An 18,341-nucleotide genomic window follows, 5' to 3' on the forward strand; every position below is an offset into this window, starting at 1 on the left:
GGGAGGAACCTGATTTTGTTAGATGAAGAGAATAGAAATGCAATGTATTTCTCACACTGCGCTCCAGAGTCACTAGTATCCCTTGCACGCAAAGCGTCTCAAAGTCTGTTGGGCAAAATGCAAAAATTCCTTGTGGCTTTGATGGATGTTGAAACAAGCTTTTCTTTAATGGCCACTAATATACATGATCAACATCACAATGCTTTTACAATAATTAAAAATGCAAAGCCCTCTAAAGTACCAGGCAGTACAGTAAGAAGTAGAGCATTAAGTATTTCTCTATTCTACATTGCAAACACTAATGAATACAAATACTTATTAGATGTGTACTTAACAACGGTCACAAAAATCCAGCAAAGAACTGGCATCCTCAAAGTTTTTGAGGTTATAATAACAAAATTTAGCAAAATAAAAAATAAGAAAACATACATCAAAAACTACCGCTTTTTGTAAATACAATTCTAAAGGTAAATTCAGTAAATATCTGTAGAGCAACTCATTAATTTATTTATGTCACAGATATTAATTGAATTGTATCATCTTTTTGTTTAAATCTCAAAATCATGCAAAAAACTTTAGCTGCTTATGAAATTGAACTGATATAATGGACTGGCAACTAATGATCACTAATGCATACAATTCTAGATGCTGTATATAGACCAAAGCGAACAATTAAGAGAATTGTCTCAAGAAGATCTACTAATGATTTGGCTTTTGTATTACTTTGCAATAGAGTTCAACTCAGGTGGGGGGTAGGGTAGAAAAGAAAGCAAATTGTAGGAGGACAAACTGCAGACAGTAGAACATGCCAAAAGTTAACACCATGATTTCTGCTTTTAGTGCATAAATATCACCTAAGGAAAAATACCATGATATAAATCATAACCTAGCACCTCTAGATTGTTGAAACCATAGATTGCTGAAATAGCTGTTTGCATGAAGCTGAAGGAAATGGAGCAATATGATCTCTAGATGACATACTTCTAATGTACAGTGATCTGACTTTATTATCTTTGAGTGTGTGTGAGGCAGAAATTTGATAAATTCACTGCCATCTCACCAGAATAAAACTACCACAGGTAAAAACAGAATCCAGCTTACTGAATCTAACAAGGTCTCTGTGGAGCGTATCTTGAGTAATTCTGATAAAAGCTTATGTAATGAATGCTACTTGTACAAACATGTAGATTTGTGTATGCATTTGTGGCATTTTTGGCTGGGGTAGAGTTAATTTTCTTCATAGCAGCTGGGATGGGGCTATGTTTTGGATTTGTGCTGAAAACAGTTTTGGTAACACAGGGATGTTTTCCTTATTGCTGAGCAGTGCTTGCACAGAGCCAAGGTCTCTTCTGCTTCTCCCCCCACCTCCACCAGGGAGCAGGCTGGGGGGGGCACAAGGAGCCGGGAGGGGACCCAGCCGGGACAGCTGATCCCAACTGACCCAAGGGATGTCCCAGGCCATAGGACGTCATGCTCAGCATAGAAAGCTGGGGAAGAAGAAGAAGAAGGAAGGGGGGACATTCCGAGTGATGGAGTTTGTCTTCCCAAGTCACGGTTAGGCGTGATGGAGCCCTGCTGTCCTGGAGATGGCTGAACTCCTGCCTGCCCGTGGGGAGTGGGGAATGAATTCCTTGGTTTGCTTTGCTAGGGCACGTGGCTTTTGCTTTACCTATTAAACTGTCTTTACCTCAACCCATGAGTTTTACCTTTTTTCCAATTCTCTCCCCAATCCCGCTGGGGAGGACTAAGTGAGTGGCTGCGTGGGGCTGAGTTGCCAGCTGGGGTTAAGTCATGATAGCATTGTAACAAGAAAAAAATTCTAAAGATACCTGCTTTTTGCCACATGGTGAATATTCGTACAGTTTACTTTGCCAGTAATAATTGCTTCATTATCAGTATTGTAAATAGTTAATACAGAGTTAAAACTTTGGCAGCATTTAGCGTCTCAGCTGTTTGAATTCTCTTCACCCATTTTGTTCAGACAATTTGTTGTATTTTGATGAAACAAAAGCTCGATAACGAAAACAAACATACCAGAAAATCAGCAACAATTTTTTTTAATTTGTAAAAACAGCACTGCATAAAGGAAAAGGACACCAATAAATGGGCTTGAAATGAATCAAAATAGACAGTCTAGTTTTGTGTGCTTTACTTCATATGGAAAGGAAACCAACAACCCCCTCTCAAACAAACTCAAAGGGTATTTCTGGGCAGATGAACCTTCACTGACATGAATTTTACTCTAAATCCAAGTGCAAGCAGTTGCCTTTAGACACTTCAGTAAACCTTAGCAGATAAAAGACTGCCATGGAGCAGTCAAGTCAACATCAGTGTGATGTAACTGAGACACTGTCAAGCAGCTTTCTTGGGTACTATATATTCAAACCAGGCTGGTCCTCACTCTTTTTACACCATTACCACACCTTTTTTTAGTACTAGGAATGATGAAAGATTTTATTTAAGCAACAGCCAGTCCACCCACTCCTTAAGTATATATATATATATATATATATATGTATGCATATATCACTATCCTGACTGTTCATGCCTCTTCCTGAATTATCTTCCCTTTTGCCTAACTACAAGCTTAAGAAACACTGGCAGGGTTGGCAACTCAACACAGATAAACGCAGCTTATGCAGCTCTAGTTGCAATTTTGGGGAGTTTGAAAACTTACCATAGTCCAGCTTGGTATTTGATCAGGTGGAACTGCATACATTCAATTTATCAAAAAACTAAATGTGCCCACTGTTTCTCACTTCTTCCCCATTGCTGGGGAAAGATTATTTTCCTTATTAGCTTATCTATAAAATTTATTGTTCTGCAATGCTTACTGTTGTGAGGACTGTGGTACATTGTAATCAGTTTTTATGTTAGTTTTACTACAGTAGGAGAGCCCTTAGAGTAAACACAAGATTTTGTCCAGTGATTTACATAATAAGGGTGCTGGTGAGAATTTGAAAGATAGTCTGCAGTATTTTCATGACAGGTGTGTATTAGATTACAAAATTCACGCACCAGGAAAAGTACAAAAATTCAGTTACCTCAAAAGGAACCTAAAAGAAGCTGTACTGGGTATGAAAAAAATGTTTATCTGGCCTTGCCTCCAACAAGGGCCAAAATGTGGCCAGATGGGGTACTTCTCCCAGTAATTACCCCATTTACAACTCAAGAGCTTCCTGCACCAGACACAGTTTCTTTCTAAACTTTCTAGTAATGTTCAGGGGACTTCTCTTTCACATACTCATGTTGAACCAAATATGGTGAACTTTGATAATTCAGAGTATCCAGTGACAAGGAACTCCACAGGAGTAGCATATGATTCAGATAATAAAATGCCAGATCACTCAGCTGTAATATCTGTCAGCCCTGCATTTGTTTTTTGGTTTCCTTATAGCAGAAACAAGAATAAGAAATAGAAGGAAACAAAAAACCCAGAACATTTCCAAACAGCTATGCTTTCACCTACAGTGGTTTTAAATGTGTAACAAAATAAACCCACACAATTTTATATTTCTGAAATAAACCCCACAGAGAAAAGAAAAACTATGGTGACAGTTTTATTTTCTGCTGTGCTGTAAGACACCTGTACTGACCCATGAAGAGAAATAATCTGATGATGAGGCTCAGGTGTCTACAGCTACACCTACTGCAACCCAAGCAGCAACTTACTGAGGTCCACAAAGAAGTCTACTACCACAGGACTGTGATCCGGTCAGTCTCCACATGACTTCTTCAGAAATGAGAACTGCAATGGTTGTCACATCTATGTGCCTGAAAGGGCTGGAAAAATGGTGAGAAATACTAAATTTTACAACACAGGATGAGACTGCCTAAAATTTATTCATAGCTGGGGCCTGGAATAGATTCTGCCAGTTGAATACTGCTGGTTCAGACACTGCAGAGAAAGAAAAAAAGAGAAAAGGAGAAATAATTTTCCGGTGTCAAATGCATGCTGTATACTAACTGCCTTCATATGCAGGATACACCTATTTTGGAAAGCACGGCAAGGAGATACGCACCAACCTCTGGCCCTGTCAGCACTAAGAGCTGTGTGGCCTCTTGGTAGCCCAAGGCTGGGAGGACAAGGAGGAAGGAAACGAAAAAAGTGGAAACGGCTGCAAAGAGGAACAAGAAGACAACAAAGAGCCTTGCAGTGCTCCCCATCGCGACCCACTGTCACACCTTTGATGGTTCACCTAATGGCAAGTTGAAGATTGAGGTGGTTTCATATATGTCATTGTAATTTCACCTAACGATGGGACTGTTCACACGGCTAACCTCTGTTATCCCTGTGTAGTGCCTACTGATTATGAAAGAATACTTTGACGATGCCTGCCACAACCTATTTTACCAGGGAGGGAAACAGCAATGGAAATCCTCCTGCACAATTCTAGTCAACAACTGGCCACGGTGCATAGTAAAAGGTTCTTTAAAAATGCCTTCTTGCTATATATTTTATACTATACAGTTGGGAAAAAAATGGATGAACACTTGGGCAGAAAGAAAACCTACTATGTGAATGAACCAAAAACTCAGTTGAACAACGGCATCAAACCAGAAGTCAGTCATAAGCCCTATGAAACTATGATCAGCTCATTGCTCTGGAGAAAATCTGTAGCACCATGAGGAAGAGTAACTGAAATGAACTAGAAGCACAACACACTGCTTTTATGTATTGCCAGCACTGGAACTCTCTTTAGGACACCAGGATTAGTCCCTTCAGGACACCACGTTCAGTCAAGCAGGTGGGTTTTGATGATGTTTTTGCTGTTGGTACCCAGAAAAAAGCATAACTTTTCAATTTGAATTATATGTTTCAGAAGATAATACATTATCTTCTTCCTAGAATAGACATACAAAGAAAATAAACTTCATATTCTGAAATTGCCAATTTTTCAGTTTCTTCTGTCTGTAGAGTTAGAACTACGCCTTAACTTTACGTATTCAGTCTGTTTCATTACAAAATTGTCAGGTAGCCTACCTGAAGGCTTTCTTCCTTCTGTACTTGATACCATGGATAAAATTCTCCAGGGCAATGAGTCTGAGCAGTGACAAATGTTAAATCAAATAGGAATCGATAAAACTGGAAATTATTAAATAATATTAAAACTCTGAAGTGTAATGCTGAGTATGTCTTTGCAGCAAGCATCTAGATCATTTAACTATGGAAAACAAAGAATGCACTATGCTTTCATAATGTATCCAAATGTTTGTATTCTCACCACTGTGTTGGCCCATATTATGTCTTTTTCTATTGCCCAAAGTGTTTAATTTTATTTTTTTTTCTAAAAATAGGAAAGTCAATAAAAGAAGCAATTAAATAATATGGCTTTAATGATCTTCTGAGTTTACCTATAAATATTTACTAGGTGTGTTCCCCTTAGGTTGTTAAACTGATAATGTAATTTTAATTACTTTTAATTGTTCTTGGATAGACATGAAGACCTATTGCAAAACCTGAAAGATGTCTACAAATATTTTTTCCTAAATGATTGGGGAGGATGTATTGCTTCACAGAATTTCACCGATTCGAGGGAGACCTAAATTAGTAAAACATTTACAGACTATTGCTTAAGAAGTCATGGGTTAAACTTAGCGACAGAACTATGAAAAAGCCACGAACACAATTTTTTTTTTTTTTTAAATAAGCTTGAATAACAGTGTTCCAAATCCTGCTGGCTCCATTTTCAATTGCTTTTGACAACTGCTGTAGAAAAGGAGTTTGGTAACAGCATTTTGTGGCCAAAATAAAGAAGCTAACAGATTTCCTCATAGAGTTCAAAGGAGAAAATACCATCACCAGCACCACCATGCAATCAGTGACTCATGACAAAGCCTCTGATTCCAGATTGGGAATGTGAGAGATGTGCAGAATTTAACAGGAGCTGATACTGAAGAACAGAAAGGTGGTAGGTACATGTCTATGAAATCCAATTGGACAAAATTGTTCATTGATAATTTGTAAAAATAGGAAGCAGCAAACCTGTTAAAATACTATTTTTGATTCATTTATATTTTTTGATCTGCTGCTCCTTGTGGCAAAAAAGAGTTTGAAATTAAAGAATACCTCCTAAAAGAGAAGCACACCTCCCATTAAGACTAAAGACTACATCAGTAGTGCAAAATCATAGAAGACTGGCCTCTCTAACCTTTCCACTAAATCTCAGGGTTTTTGCAAACTTTCTCATACGTCCTTGAGACACTTTTTATGGTATAATCAAATGAAAGATGAGGCATCTTATTATAGTTTATGCTATTGCTGTTATTCAGGGAACACAGCAAATCCCAGAACAACAGCAAATCAAAAAAGAAAGAAAAACTTAAACCTACTTATCTCCATTTAATAAAACTATTTAGAAGTATTATGAAAAATATTCAATGAGCGCTAAATTCACAACTGTACAGGCATAACTCATGCAAATTAACTTGCTTCTGCAGATTTCTTTAAAGGAAGAAAGCTAATTTGGGCATGTGAAGCACAGTGCAAACAACCTAAATTACATGGGTGTAGATGATGCATTTAAGTTGTTATCTTATTCAGATCTTTTTTCTTTATTTCAGCTTGTAATTGTGCTTGTGCATTTTGCCTTAACTGTATTTGTAAAAATCTCAGAGGCAAAGATTTGTTTTTCTCCTAATTACAAAAAAAAAAAACAAAACAAACAAACAAAAAAAAAACAAACCCACAAACCTGGAGCACTATGAAGACTGAGATATTATATCCAATGCATGACTGTCATGAATATTCTGAATACAGTGCATAAATCTTAGTTCAGAGGTAGCCAACATCTGGTTCTTGATTTCTAGATGCATATTGTCATGTCAAGATGAAAGCAGTCCTGCAATTCACTGTTCCTTCAATTCTCTTAGATAGATGATATCTATCTTATAATTCAAGATAAAGATTTTAGCATACAGCTCACAGGATAAGGTAGACATGTAACTACAGGTTTAGAAACACATTCTCACTTAGAATCAAAAGCTCTGTCCTGAGCACAAAAGCATGGTTGGAATGTCCTGCACTTGCATTTTGTATGGCTTATTTGTTTCTTGAGACGATCAGATGGTAGTAGGTATAGGTGGACCATCCTAACATGTTCTGTCATGATCAGGAATTGCATACTACTAAGACAATAAATATATTGAAGAAGTTTATATGAAGAAACACGCAAGAAGGTAGTTAAAATTTTACGGCTAAATATCTAAGGCATTCTTCATGAAGCTCTATTTTGGCAACATAAAGTTTTAATCTTTAAATTAATTCTGGCACATTTACAATGATGATACTTGAATCAGGTAAGTTCTACTGCGTATTTATGCGTAGGGCACGAAAATTATGCCACTACATGTTGTTCAATAAATGGAGGTCATCTATTCAAAAAGGTATTATCAGAAAAAAATGCAGGTGATTTTTCAATTCAAATTTTTCTGTTATATTTTTAAAATTATGTATATTGGATTGCTGTCAAATTCATCACCAATTTCTGTATTTGCCTATTATTAGGACTGTCATGAAAAAACAATCTTCTCTTATATATGCCTATTTCAACCTCCTGTTATTTCAGCCAAATACAACCATCCTGCTTTATACCACCTGATTTCTTTCAAAAGCCATCTTTCTTGTTGCAAACTTAAATATTAGTTCACCCAGAGGCTGTTTATCCAATGCACACTTCTGACTTGGCTCACGTCAAGGTTAACTTTTGAGAAGTTAATTTCTATATATAGCAGAATAATCGGTCAACAGAACATGTTTGCTGAAAGGCTGGCAAACTGAATCAGTTCAAACTGACGTCTCTTTTCTAGCAAATGCAATGCATATCTTTGAAAGAGTATACTAGAGGTAGGCTTGACATTCTTTGTATTCAAAGAGTTGACATTCACACTATTTTCCAGCACTCACTTTTGAGGAGGAAGAGCTGCTTGCTCTAAGGGAAAATTAATTCTTGACTCTCCCACTGCCCTTTCTTCTATCCTTCTACTGTTGAGGAAAATTCCCTGACCTAAGCAAGCTGTATCAATCACCATGTGAAACAACAGGACTAGTAATAGTGAAATTCTGAAGCAGCAAAAAAGAACATGAGAGGGCAACCTCACATATTTGGTGGTCCAGACAGGGCAATGAGAAGTGTGCATATTGCTCAGGTTAGGATTTGGCAAATGCTATTTATTTGTGTTTATTCTCCACTACAACACAGTTTTAATCATATTCTTTCACAGTGATATCTTGGGCATAAGAAAAGAGTATGATAAGCTCTCTGGTAATATCACAGACCCCTGCCAAAGGAATTGACAAGAATTACTAAAAGCAGAATTTTGCTGGCCTAGCTGTCCTTGGGTCATGATAGTTTCTTGAAAGCCTGGAAACTACAAGAACAGGGTATGAGAGATGTGAATCTATGCAAGAGTACCCAGGATAAATCTAGAGGTCTAGGAAGAATATATGCATGACAGAAAAGGAGGTACAACTAATAAATGAATATCTGTGTATAAATGTATGTGAAATACCCCAATTCCATCCTATAGTTTTCCAGGAACTATACAACCATATACAAACAGATCATCTTTGCAGTTACCAAGGGGCAAAATTTTTCTCTTATATACATATGGTGAAAGCCAGCATTGTTGTTCTGCTCTTAGTAACAAAAACACGTGGAAGCCCCCTTTAGTGTGGGTAACAACAAAGTCTCTGCTCCTACAGACAGAACAAAATAGTAAAACACAGTACTGTTACCTAAGTTCAGGAAGATGTTTTACTACAGCAGGCAGAATTTATTCTAACAGCTGTAGAAGACTCGTCTGGTGGCCCTCTAAGAAGGAGTGACTGTGTTGGTAGATAAAGGAAGAGCAACTGATGTCACCTATCTTAACTTCTCTGAGGCCTTCCTTGTCTCTGAACTGGGGAGATATGGGTTTGACGGATGGACTACTTGATGGATAAGGAATTGGCTGGATGGCCACATCCAAAGAATTGCAGTCAAGAGCTCAGTGTCCGAATGCAGATCAGTAACAAGTGGTGTCCTTCAGGGGCCCACGCTGGGACCAGTACTGTTCAATATCTTTATTAATGACAGAGAGAGTGGAACTGGGTGTGCCCTCAGGAAGTTTGTGGTTGATACCAAGCTGAGTGGTGTAGCTGATATGCTTGAGGAACGAGATGCCATCCAGAGGGACCTTGACAGCCTGGAGAAGTGGGCCCATGTGAACCTCATGAAGTTCAACCAGGCCAAGTGCAAGGTCCTGTACTGGGGATGGGGCAGTCACCAGTATCAGTGCAGACTGGGAGATGAAGAACTGAGAGCAGCCCTGCCAAGAAGGACTTGGGGATACTGGGGGATGAAAAGCTGGACATGAGCTGGCAATGTGCAATCAGAGCCCAGAAAGCCGACCGTATCCTGCGCTGCATCCAAAGCAGAGTGGCCAGCAGGTCGAGGGAAGGGGATTCTGCCCCTCTGCTCCGCTCGGGTGAGACCCACCTGCAGTTCTGCCTCCAGATCTGGGGTCCTCAGCACAGGAAGGGCAGGGACCTGCTGGAGCAGGTCCAGAGGAGGGACACGAAAATGGCCAGAGGGATGGAACAGCTCTCCTGTGAGGGAAGGCTGAGAGTTAGGCTTGTTCACCGTGAAGACAAGGCTCTGAGGACAGCTTAGTGCAGCCTTTCAATATTTAAAAGTGCTTATAAAAAAGACAAAGAAAGACTTTTTACCACGGCCTGTAGTGACAGGACAAGGGGCAATGGTTTTAAACTGAAAGAGGGTAAATTTAGAATAGAAAAAAGGAAGAAATTTTTTTACATTGAGGGTGGTAAGACATGGGAACAGGTTGTCCAGAGAAATTGTGGATGTCCCATCTTCGGAAGTGTTCAAGGTCAGGTTGGACAGGACTTTAAGCAATGTGATCTAGAGGAAGATGTCCCTGTCCATGGCACGGGGGTTGGACTAGATGATCTTTGAAGGTCCTTTCCAACCCAAACCATTCTATGACCCTGTGATTCTGGGTAGTTCAAGATGAACCTTCTTTGCAAGGTAAGCTTCAGAGTATTCCAACAATAGGAGAAAAGAGAGTAAGAAAAAGATTTGACTCAATTTTTAACATAGCCACTTGCATATTCAATTTATTTGATAAAAAAACGGTATACACTACAAATAAGGATGAACTTTACTGTTTCTATTCCGATTAAATTTCTATTGAAGTTAGTAATAGCCTTCCTCAGGTAGAGATGACAAATATGGAACTTCAGAATTACCAGCTATAGTTCAAGAGGCTTTTCCTACAATCTGTGAAATGACCAAATGAATGTACAGTTAGAAGCCAGATAACAATTCTTTTTTCTTTCAAATCTGCATATCCAACACCTTTTTCTGTTTTATGGAAATATGCAAGACAGTGACCTTGCTATTTTATTTTTATTGACAACATTCAGTAATGTTTTGCATGAATTATTGCAGAATCCACATGCTGTCACCTGCATCACACTGCATTTCTATCCTCTAACTGAATGACTCCCAGAAAGGGAACAAACACTACTAGTTCAAATATTAACATGCAAATAGGTGTTTGTATGAATATGTATAAATGATAATTACATGTCTATATATGCCACTTTTTCCTTTCTGCAGTACTCTTTGCTCTCTGGAATTTCAATCATAGAATCATGAACAGGTGTCCACAATTACTACTAAAAGTAAAACCATATTTAAAAATATTTTTGTCTATGTTTACAGCTCTCTACTTTTGATATGTCAGAATTGTTTACAGTGTCATTCACCCGGAATTCTATTCTCCCTCTAGAAAAGGTAACTAATGGAGAGCAGGCAATTTTCCAAAGCAATGATTTTTCTTTTTTCCTTTTTTTTTTTTTTTTTTTTTTCATTTCATTACTGCACTGTTCGAAGTGGAGAAGTTTGGGTCCCAAATCTGAGGCTGGAGGCTGGGGAAGGTTTTTTCTGCTGTAGGAATTCATTGTTGTGGTTGACTGAACTGGGACTAAATCAGTATGGGGATGACAGCCAGAGACAAGCTAGAATGACACTAAACATAGGCAACTGTTGTTTGGTAGCTCCACCTTTCCTCTGGTTTTGGACGAAGCAGAGAGAAACCCTGGCAATATTCACTGCCATAACAAACCAGCAAAATATTGGGTGCCTCTGCAACATTAAGGAAGCAACATTATCAAGAGACCTCCCTACCCCATAGGATCTTGTAAGTCTCACTGAAGCCAGAATTCAGTAGGGGTGTGATCCAGGACCCTCTCTCTGTTGCAGAAGCAGCACACAGCTGACTGCAGGCAACTTTGCTGTTATGAAAAATGTTGTTTCCCACAGCACCCTCTGAGGTGGTTGCAATAACAGCACTGAAGCAGGAGCTGCTCCCACTGAGCTTGTAAGAACATGGAGTCAGTGAAGTGAACTTCTCCAAAGAGTGGGTCGTATGGTAAGATCCAAATTTTAAAAGTGTTAATAGGTCTCACCACTGCAAACTGCCTTCGAATATGTCTTTTAAAGCAGAATATACCCATGAAACATTAAAAATAATGTAAATACACTACCACCATCTCAAATTTCAGACAGAAATATTCAGTCAGAAAGTCAGAGGCCTTTAGTTAACAGTTAGTACCATGTTATGTAGTTACAGGCAACATTACAAACTACAGAAATCACCAGCCTTTCTTTCTGGAAGCTTACACTATAAACACAGCTACACAGAGAGCCCTTATACAACCCCAGGCACCATAAACCTCAGCAGGCAGCTCTTTTTCTTCTCTAAAACAGCCTCTCTCCAACTTGCTCTCACTCACACTGCATGAGGTTCTTTCATTTGTGTTTGCAAATGCCCTGTGGTAGCAAAACGCCAGTTTGCCTTGCAGGTGCACATGTAGTAAAAGTTATAACCTGCCTTTTAAAAAAAAAAAAAAGCTCTTATTGACATTTTACTGAACACAACTCTTCCTGATTTTTTTTTTTTTTCCTTTTCTTCTGAGACCCCAGAATTCTCTATACCATTTTACTGGAGAAAGAAAACACTCTGAATCCTATGTTAAATCAAACAAACTTTTGTTTCAACCCTACTATTTCATGTCTTTATGTCATATAGATATAACTCCTATTAGTACTTTCTGCCATTTTGCATGCTGTCTTCATTTATGGTATTGTTTCAAAATTCAGTATTTTTTTTTCCTTAGTTTAACTGCTCTGAGACAAGCCCTAACCTTCAACATATGAATATGGAATCTCCATCCTTAGAGATATGAAAAAAAAGTTATTTATAAATAAATAAACTGTATTATTCAAGACTGAATAAGGAGCCACCTTTGTGATTGCTCCAGGCAGTCCCTTTTATACCAGAAAGAAATGAAAGAGTAAAGTGCAACTAAGGTCTTGAGTATCATACTTGTAAGCTGTGTTTATCAGACCTTATCCAAATTCATATAACTCTTAGTCAAGCTGACATTTTGTCACTAAGAAAGAAATTAATATCTGAAGAAATGCCCACATAATAAATATTTAATAATTATTTTCATTTTCTCATAAAATGAATGTATTTCTATAACGCAAATGTTAAAAAAAATACACCACCCCCCCATTTCATAATAAAAACATCACTGCAAATTTAAGCATTTGAACAAGACAGCTACTCTTTATAAATCTGAACAGTTACAAGCACTGGGCTACTCCGTGGAATTTTTTAATAATCCACTGTCCCTTTTAAGTTCAGATGACATTTATTTAATGAACTGGGAAAAATGATTCAAGAATCTTTCACAAGTTTATAAAATCTAACTGACTTCATGCAGTCAGGGAGAAAATAGATACACTTTTATTAAAGTCTGTATATTTGCACTTGTTTATAAAACTCAATTATTTTTCCAAAAACACCATGAAAACAAAAGAAATATTCTAAGCTTCCCAGAGAGCGTCCTATTATTATGGTGTTTTTCTGAACTGCCACAACTTTATTTTGGGAACATTATTGTATTTGAAACTGTTCTAACAGAGGAGACCGACCGATACTTCCTGTTTTGCACGAGACAGATCTTTTCTCTCAAGCACGTTTCAGTTGCGAGTAGCACTAGGAAATTGGAACACAGAGGCATTAACTCCCAATACTCCAACACGCAGCCTGCGCCTGACCGCTCCGTCACCGAATATACAGCCAAACACAAGGGCCAGGAGCTGTGCAGAGGAGCGCAGCGGGGGTTTGTAGGTTATCGCTGCCCCGCACGCAGGCAATCCCTGCTCCTGGGATATAAGCCCCAGCCATCCCTGGGAGAGGGCTGTTCGGCACCCCCAGCCAAAACCGGGCACGGGGACACGGTGCTCCAAGCAGGGCGGTGCTGGTTTATCACTTGACTAGACATAACCAGTGATACTAATTTCTTGGTTTGGGTTTAACAGGTTTTTATCCTCCTAAGACAGTTAAGCATCTGCATAACATTCACCATTAAAGTACTTTCACCGACTTCAAAGGGACCGCTAGCATGCTTAATCTTAAACAAGTGCGTAGGTATCTATTGAACTGTGGTTTCTAGTGGGGTTTTCTGAACTGGCACGAACAGTCAGTACTGTTCTGAAAGTCCAACTTGTTTGTGCCGGGGTAGCCAACGAATCATACCTGCAGCATTTGTTCTTCCTCTGAAGATATCGTCGTACGCTTTCCATTGTGGGGTCACCTGGTAGGCGTGGATGAACACCACAAAAACCACTACCAAGCACATTAATGGCACCAGAGCAGCGGTGAAGAGAGCAGCGTAGGCATTTGGAATGAAACACCTGATGGAAAAAAATGGAAAGAAATGCTGTTGATAAACGTAAGAGACACCTCGAGCAGTCGTGAGTGAAATTTCAAACCCAAATGTTTTTGAAGAAGGATGTGCTTTACAAACCATAAAGTCTTTAACTCTATTCCCAGAGTAACCTTGATAGGATGCATTGGGCTCTGTTGGTTCTTATCTCCTCATCACATCTTAAGGAATATGACATTTGCACCTTAGAAGTATGCATGTTACATTTTAGCCTAGCCAGCTGGAGAGAGTTTGAGAGATTTGAACTGTTGCAATGGAACAAATTATATTTTAACAAACTCCATGCATGCTATATCCATTTAACATGATCACTCTTAGTCACCAAAGTCTAAAAGGGCATTATGCAATTTTCTATACTTAGCTCCTGAAACCACAAATTAAATTTTGAGAAATATATTTTTTAAACAAATGAACAAGTCTTAAAGGCAAGATAACTATTCCTCCTCAAGTTGTTGGAAATTGTATGTCATTTGCACACTGAAGCCAAATGCTCGCTCCCTCCCATTTTTATTTTTTTTTAAATTGTCCTGTCTCTCCTTACCCTTTCCATTTATTAAAGTTATAATTATTTATAAAGATGTGACAGGAACATGAGTTATTCCTGAAAATAGTCAAATTACGCATATAAGATGATGACTTGAGGGATATGGAGATGATAGTTAAAGAGAGCTCTCAACAGTATGAGAGATCAGGGTTTTCTGTGAACTCCCTGGAGATCACTATGTGCTTTACAGCCACTGACCTACTCTAGAGATGACGCACAACAGAGCAGCCCAAGGGACGGCTCAGGAGTCAGTATGTCTAGAGAGTATGTGGTCACTGCTATCCCTATTAAGAGGGTGTAACTTACCCAGCCTTTCTGTTTGTCAGGTCAGTCAGCTCTGCTAAATAAGCTTGGAGTCAATGCTGGTATAATATACATCTGAGAAAAGCCTGGGTACATGTTTCACTGGTATACCTGGTATACCTTCTGGGGTTGCTTAGGTGGACATGCGTACTCTGTCCAGCAAGTCAAGACCGCATTCTGTGTCAGCTCTTCCAGACTATCAGTCAGGCACGCTCAGTGAATCCCAAAATCACTTCCAGCAGAATCTAGATACCTTCTACGACTCTCTTCAGAAAGTACAGGCACAGTCTGACACCAAGCTGGGCTGCCACCTGATTAACATCACTGAGCAAGTAAGCAACAGGGAAGATAGGAACTCTCTATTGCAATTAAAGGTGTTCGTTTCACAGAATCATAGAATGATTGAGGTAGGAAGGGACTGCTGGACGTCATCTTTCCCAAACCCCCTAATCAAGCATGAACACATAGAGCTGGTTGCCCAGGACTGTGTCTAGATGGGTTTTAATATCTCCAAGAATGGAGACTCCATGACCTCTCTGGGCAACCTGTTACAGTGCTCGATCAGCCTCACAGTAAAAAAAGTGTTTCCTGATGTTCAGATGGAGTCTCCTGTGTTTCAATTTGTGCCCATTGCCTCTGGTCCTGTCGCTGGGCACCACTGAAACCATGACCTGGCTTCATCCTCTTTGTACCCTCCCTTCAGGTATTTACATACATTAAAAAGATCCCCCCGAGCCTTCTCTTCTCCAGGCTGAACAATCCCAACACTCTCATCCTTTCCTCATAGGAGAGACGCTCCAGTCCCTTACTGATGTTGGTGGCCCACTGTTGGACTCTCCCCAGTCTGTTCCTGTCTCTCTTGTACTGGGGAGCCCAGAACTGGAGCCAGCACTCCAGGTGTGGCCTCACCGGTGCTGAGCAGAGAGGAAGGATCACCTTCCTCGACCTGCTGGCAACACGGTTGTTTCCTGGACACAACATCTGATCCATTTCATCCTTCTAATTTTTAATATTTCTTAGGCATGAAAGTTATTTTTGTACCCCAAATGTAATCTTGAATGGGCCCAATTAACATTAAGACATGAAGGCACGTTACCATAAACGGTGCTGCTTTTAATGATTATACTGAAGCCAAGAATCTTAGTAAAAATATAGCCTTCTATAAAATCATATTTATGTTCTGAAACTTGTAATTTTTTTAATTTGATACATTTTTGTATTTCAGAGATTTCAAAAACTATCTGAACGTCTTCAAAGTTTTCTGTGACCACTCCTTTATATTCCGTTAGTGAATGCTGCATAAAAATGAAAACCCACAGAGCTGGATCACATTTACTAATACCCCTCGGTACTTGCTTGAAAAAAGACACTGAAAAGTTATGTAGACAAGAAGTACACAAAGCTGTATTAACCTACAAAGCTTACTTTGGATTTTTTTTCTTGAAAGCAATGGTGAGCAATTCAGCGATGGCCACTATTTTCTTGTACTTTTTATTCACATATAGTAATGTGATGATATATGTTGAAAGATCTTTCATGTTGGAAATTATATGGCATATCATTATAGGGACCAACTGAAAATATTCATGATACTTGACACTAGGGGCACACATGTATTATTCCATTACCATGACACATTCGTCACATGGAGCTACTGTGTGTCTCGTGTTTCTAGCATTGGATGGGAATAGAAGAAAATTGTCCCAAAACATCAACAAAACTGGTGTTCCAGAACACAACTATTCTACAGAAAAAGGCCTACAAAGACTGATGTGGAAACTGGAACGAACTACATAATTACAAACCTTACTTGTTTAAAGAAAAACATTATCTCCTGCAGTATAGCCTTCCAGCAAGTTTGGTTGTTTTGGTTTTTTTTAAACATGCACTAGACTTTGCAAAGTAAGTCTTTAATCCACGAAAGACAGAGCCATTGTGCATAATGAAGTTCTTTTGTATTTCTTTCTTGGGCAAGTAACTATAAGGTTTTTGTTTTGCTTATTTTGAATCTGAGTAATAGCAAAAAACCAAATACAGCTACCTGTTGAATTAACCAAGTTTCTGTGACTTCCTATTAACACTTGCTATTACCAAATAGTATTCCCCCCCTCCCCCCCCCCCCCCCCCCCCGACTGTTTTGAGGTTTGCTACCAGCTTACATCTCCTCTGGCACTGAAAAGACAACTATTTAGCTTTTGTCTCAAGCTGCCTCCACTCTTGCCCTTCTTGACTATTGTTACCTGACTGGAGGGTCCATCTTTGATTATGTTTTGACCACTTTGTTCTGACCACTGACTTTGTTTTGATTCCTGATTTTGTTTTGACTACTATAAATTTCTCTGGTAAACCACAACAGTAATATATACCCATTCGCTGATTCTCTTTCACTACTCCAAGTACTTCTCTTTCACTAAAGTAATTCATTTACATTATCTTCAAGACTCCCTGTGGTAGCCTCCCAATCTCCTACTCCACTCATGGTGTCACTTTTCCCATAAACAGCACCCTACTTCCATCTCAAATGTTTCTAACTTACAAATTTTTTTTTCCAACTTATGAGAATATTAAACACATTATCCAAAGCTCTGTGTAGGTCTATATCTGTTATAATTCTATGAAAGAGGCTAGTAATAATTTTAGAAATAATTCTCTTTAGAATATGTCTTCTCCAAGGTATAAATCCATACTAGTACGTAACGATTTGTTAATCATTTTATAACTGAAAAAAAAAAAAACCCAAACAAAAAACCCCTAGAAAATATATTAGATTTTTTCCTTCAGTATGAAGAAATAAGACTCTTACTTTACATATTTTTTTGCCATGACTAGAATGATGAGAAGCAGGTTTAATATATAAGATTCTTTTTTCTCTTTTGAGAACTACTGAAGATGTTCATTAAATCTAAATTGATACTTTTAAATACAATAAACACAGAGAGATTAGGACATACAAATTAGCAGATGATATCATCTGCCTTTTGGGAAAAACATAATCTCAGAAAATCACATTTAAATACATTTAAATCAATTCATTGACTAAAATGACCTCACTTATTGGCCAGCCAGAATCAGGGCTTTACCTTGGGTTTGGGTTTTTTTCCCCTTCTAATCTATAAAAAGGGATTGCTAGGCTTCTTTTCATCTCAAGGGGGTGAAGCATGTTTATCTGACCCTTTAAGTGTCTTTGTAAAGCCTTCTGTGATCTCTTAAACCATAACATTTCCTAAAATCCAGCTACATAAGATATGGAAGGCCCTCTTTTATTTTTCTAATACTTTCAAAGGAAAAAGAGAAAACAACTAAAAAGATGTATACTGGAATTATTTGCCAACACAATTACATAATTAGTATAAAAAAAAGGAAAAAGAAAAAAAAAACCAAAACCCAAGCAATATTGCTAAGGCAATAAGGACTATTTAAAAATTCAGGAAGGTATTCAATGAAAGGACTGACATATTTTGTTCCCGTCTAAGTGAGAAAGATTTAAAATAACTCAACGTGTTAAAGACAGTTTCATTCTGTTATTGCCATAACTTGAATTCTAAGGACAATCTCCTTCAACTGCATCTTGAAACTATGGAGAGTTAAGTTTGACAAAAAATGGAAGTGTTCTTGTCTATCAAATACCTGGTGTTCTCAGCAGGCAGCTAACCTTTTGACTTCTACTTGTCATGTGAGTTTCTCTGCAGA

The 18,341-nt window shown here is 38.4% G+C and overlaps 1 protein-coding gene across 1 annotated transcript in view; it reads right to left on the bottom strand.

The window, feature by feature from the left end:
• ADGRV1 (adhesion G protein-coupled receptor V1) overlaps positions 1 to 18,341 on the bottom strand; it is a 284,664-nt gene that overhangs the window by 42,137 nt on the left and 224,186 nt on the right. The window contains exon 87 of the mRNA XM_049794659.1: positions 13,615 to 13,772. Coding sequence (XP_049650616.1) covers positions 13,615 to 13,772 — 158 coding nt within the window. The remainder of the gene's footprint in view (positions 1 to 13,614; positions 13,773 to 18,341) is intronic.

This window comes from Accipiter gentilis, chromosome Z, assembly GCF_929443795.1.
Source record: "Accipiter gentilis chromosome Z, bAccGen1.1, whole genome shotgun sequence".
Classification (NCBI taxonomy): domain Eukaryota; kingdom Metazoa; phylum Chordata; class Aves; order Accipitriformes; family Accipitridae; genus Astur; species Astur gentilis.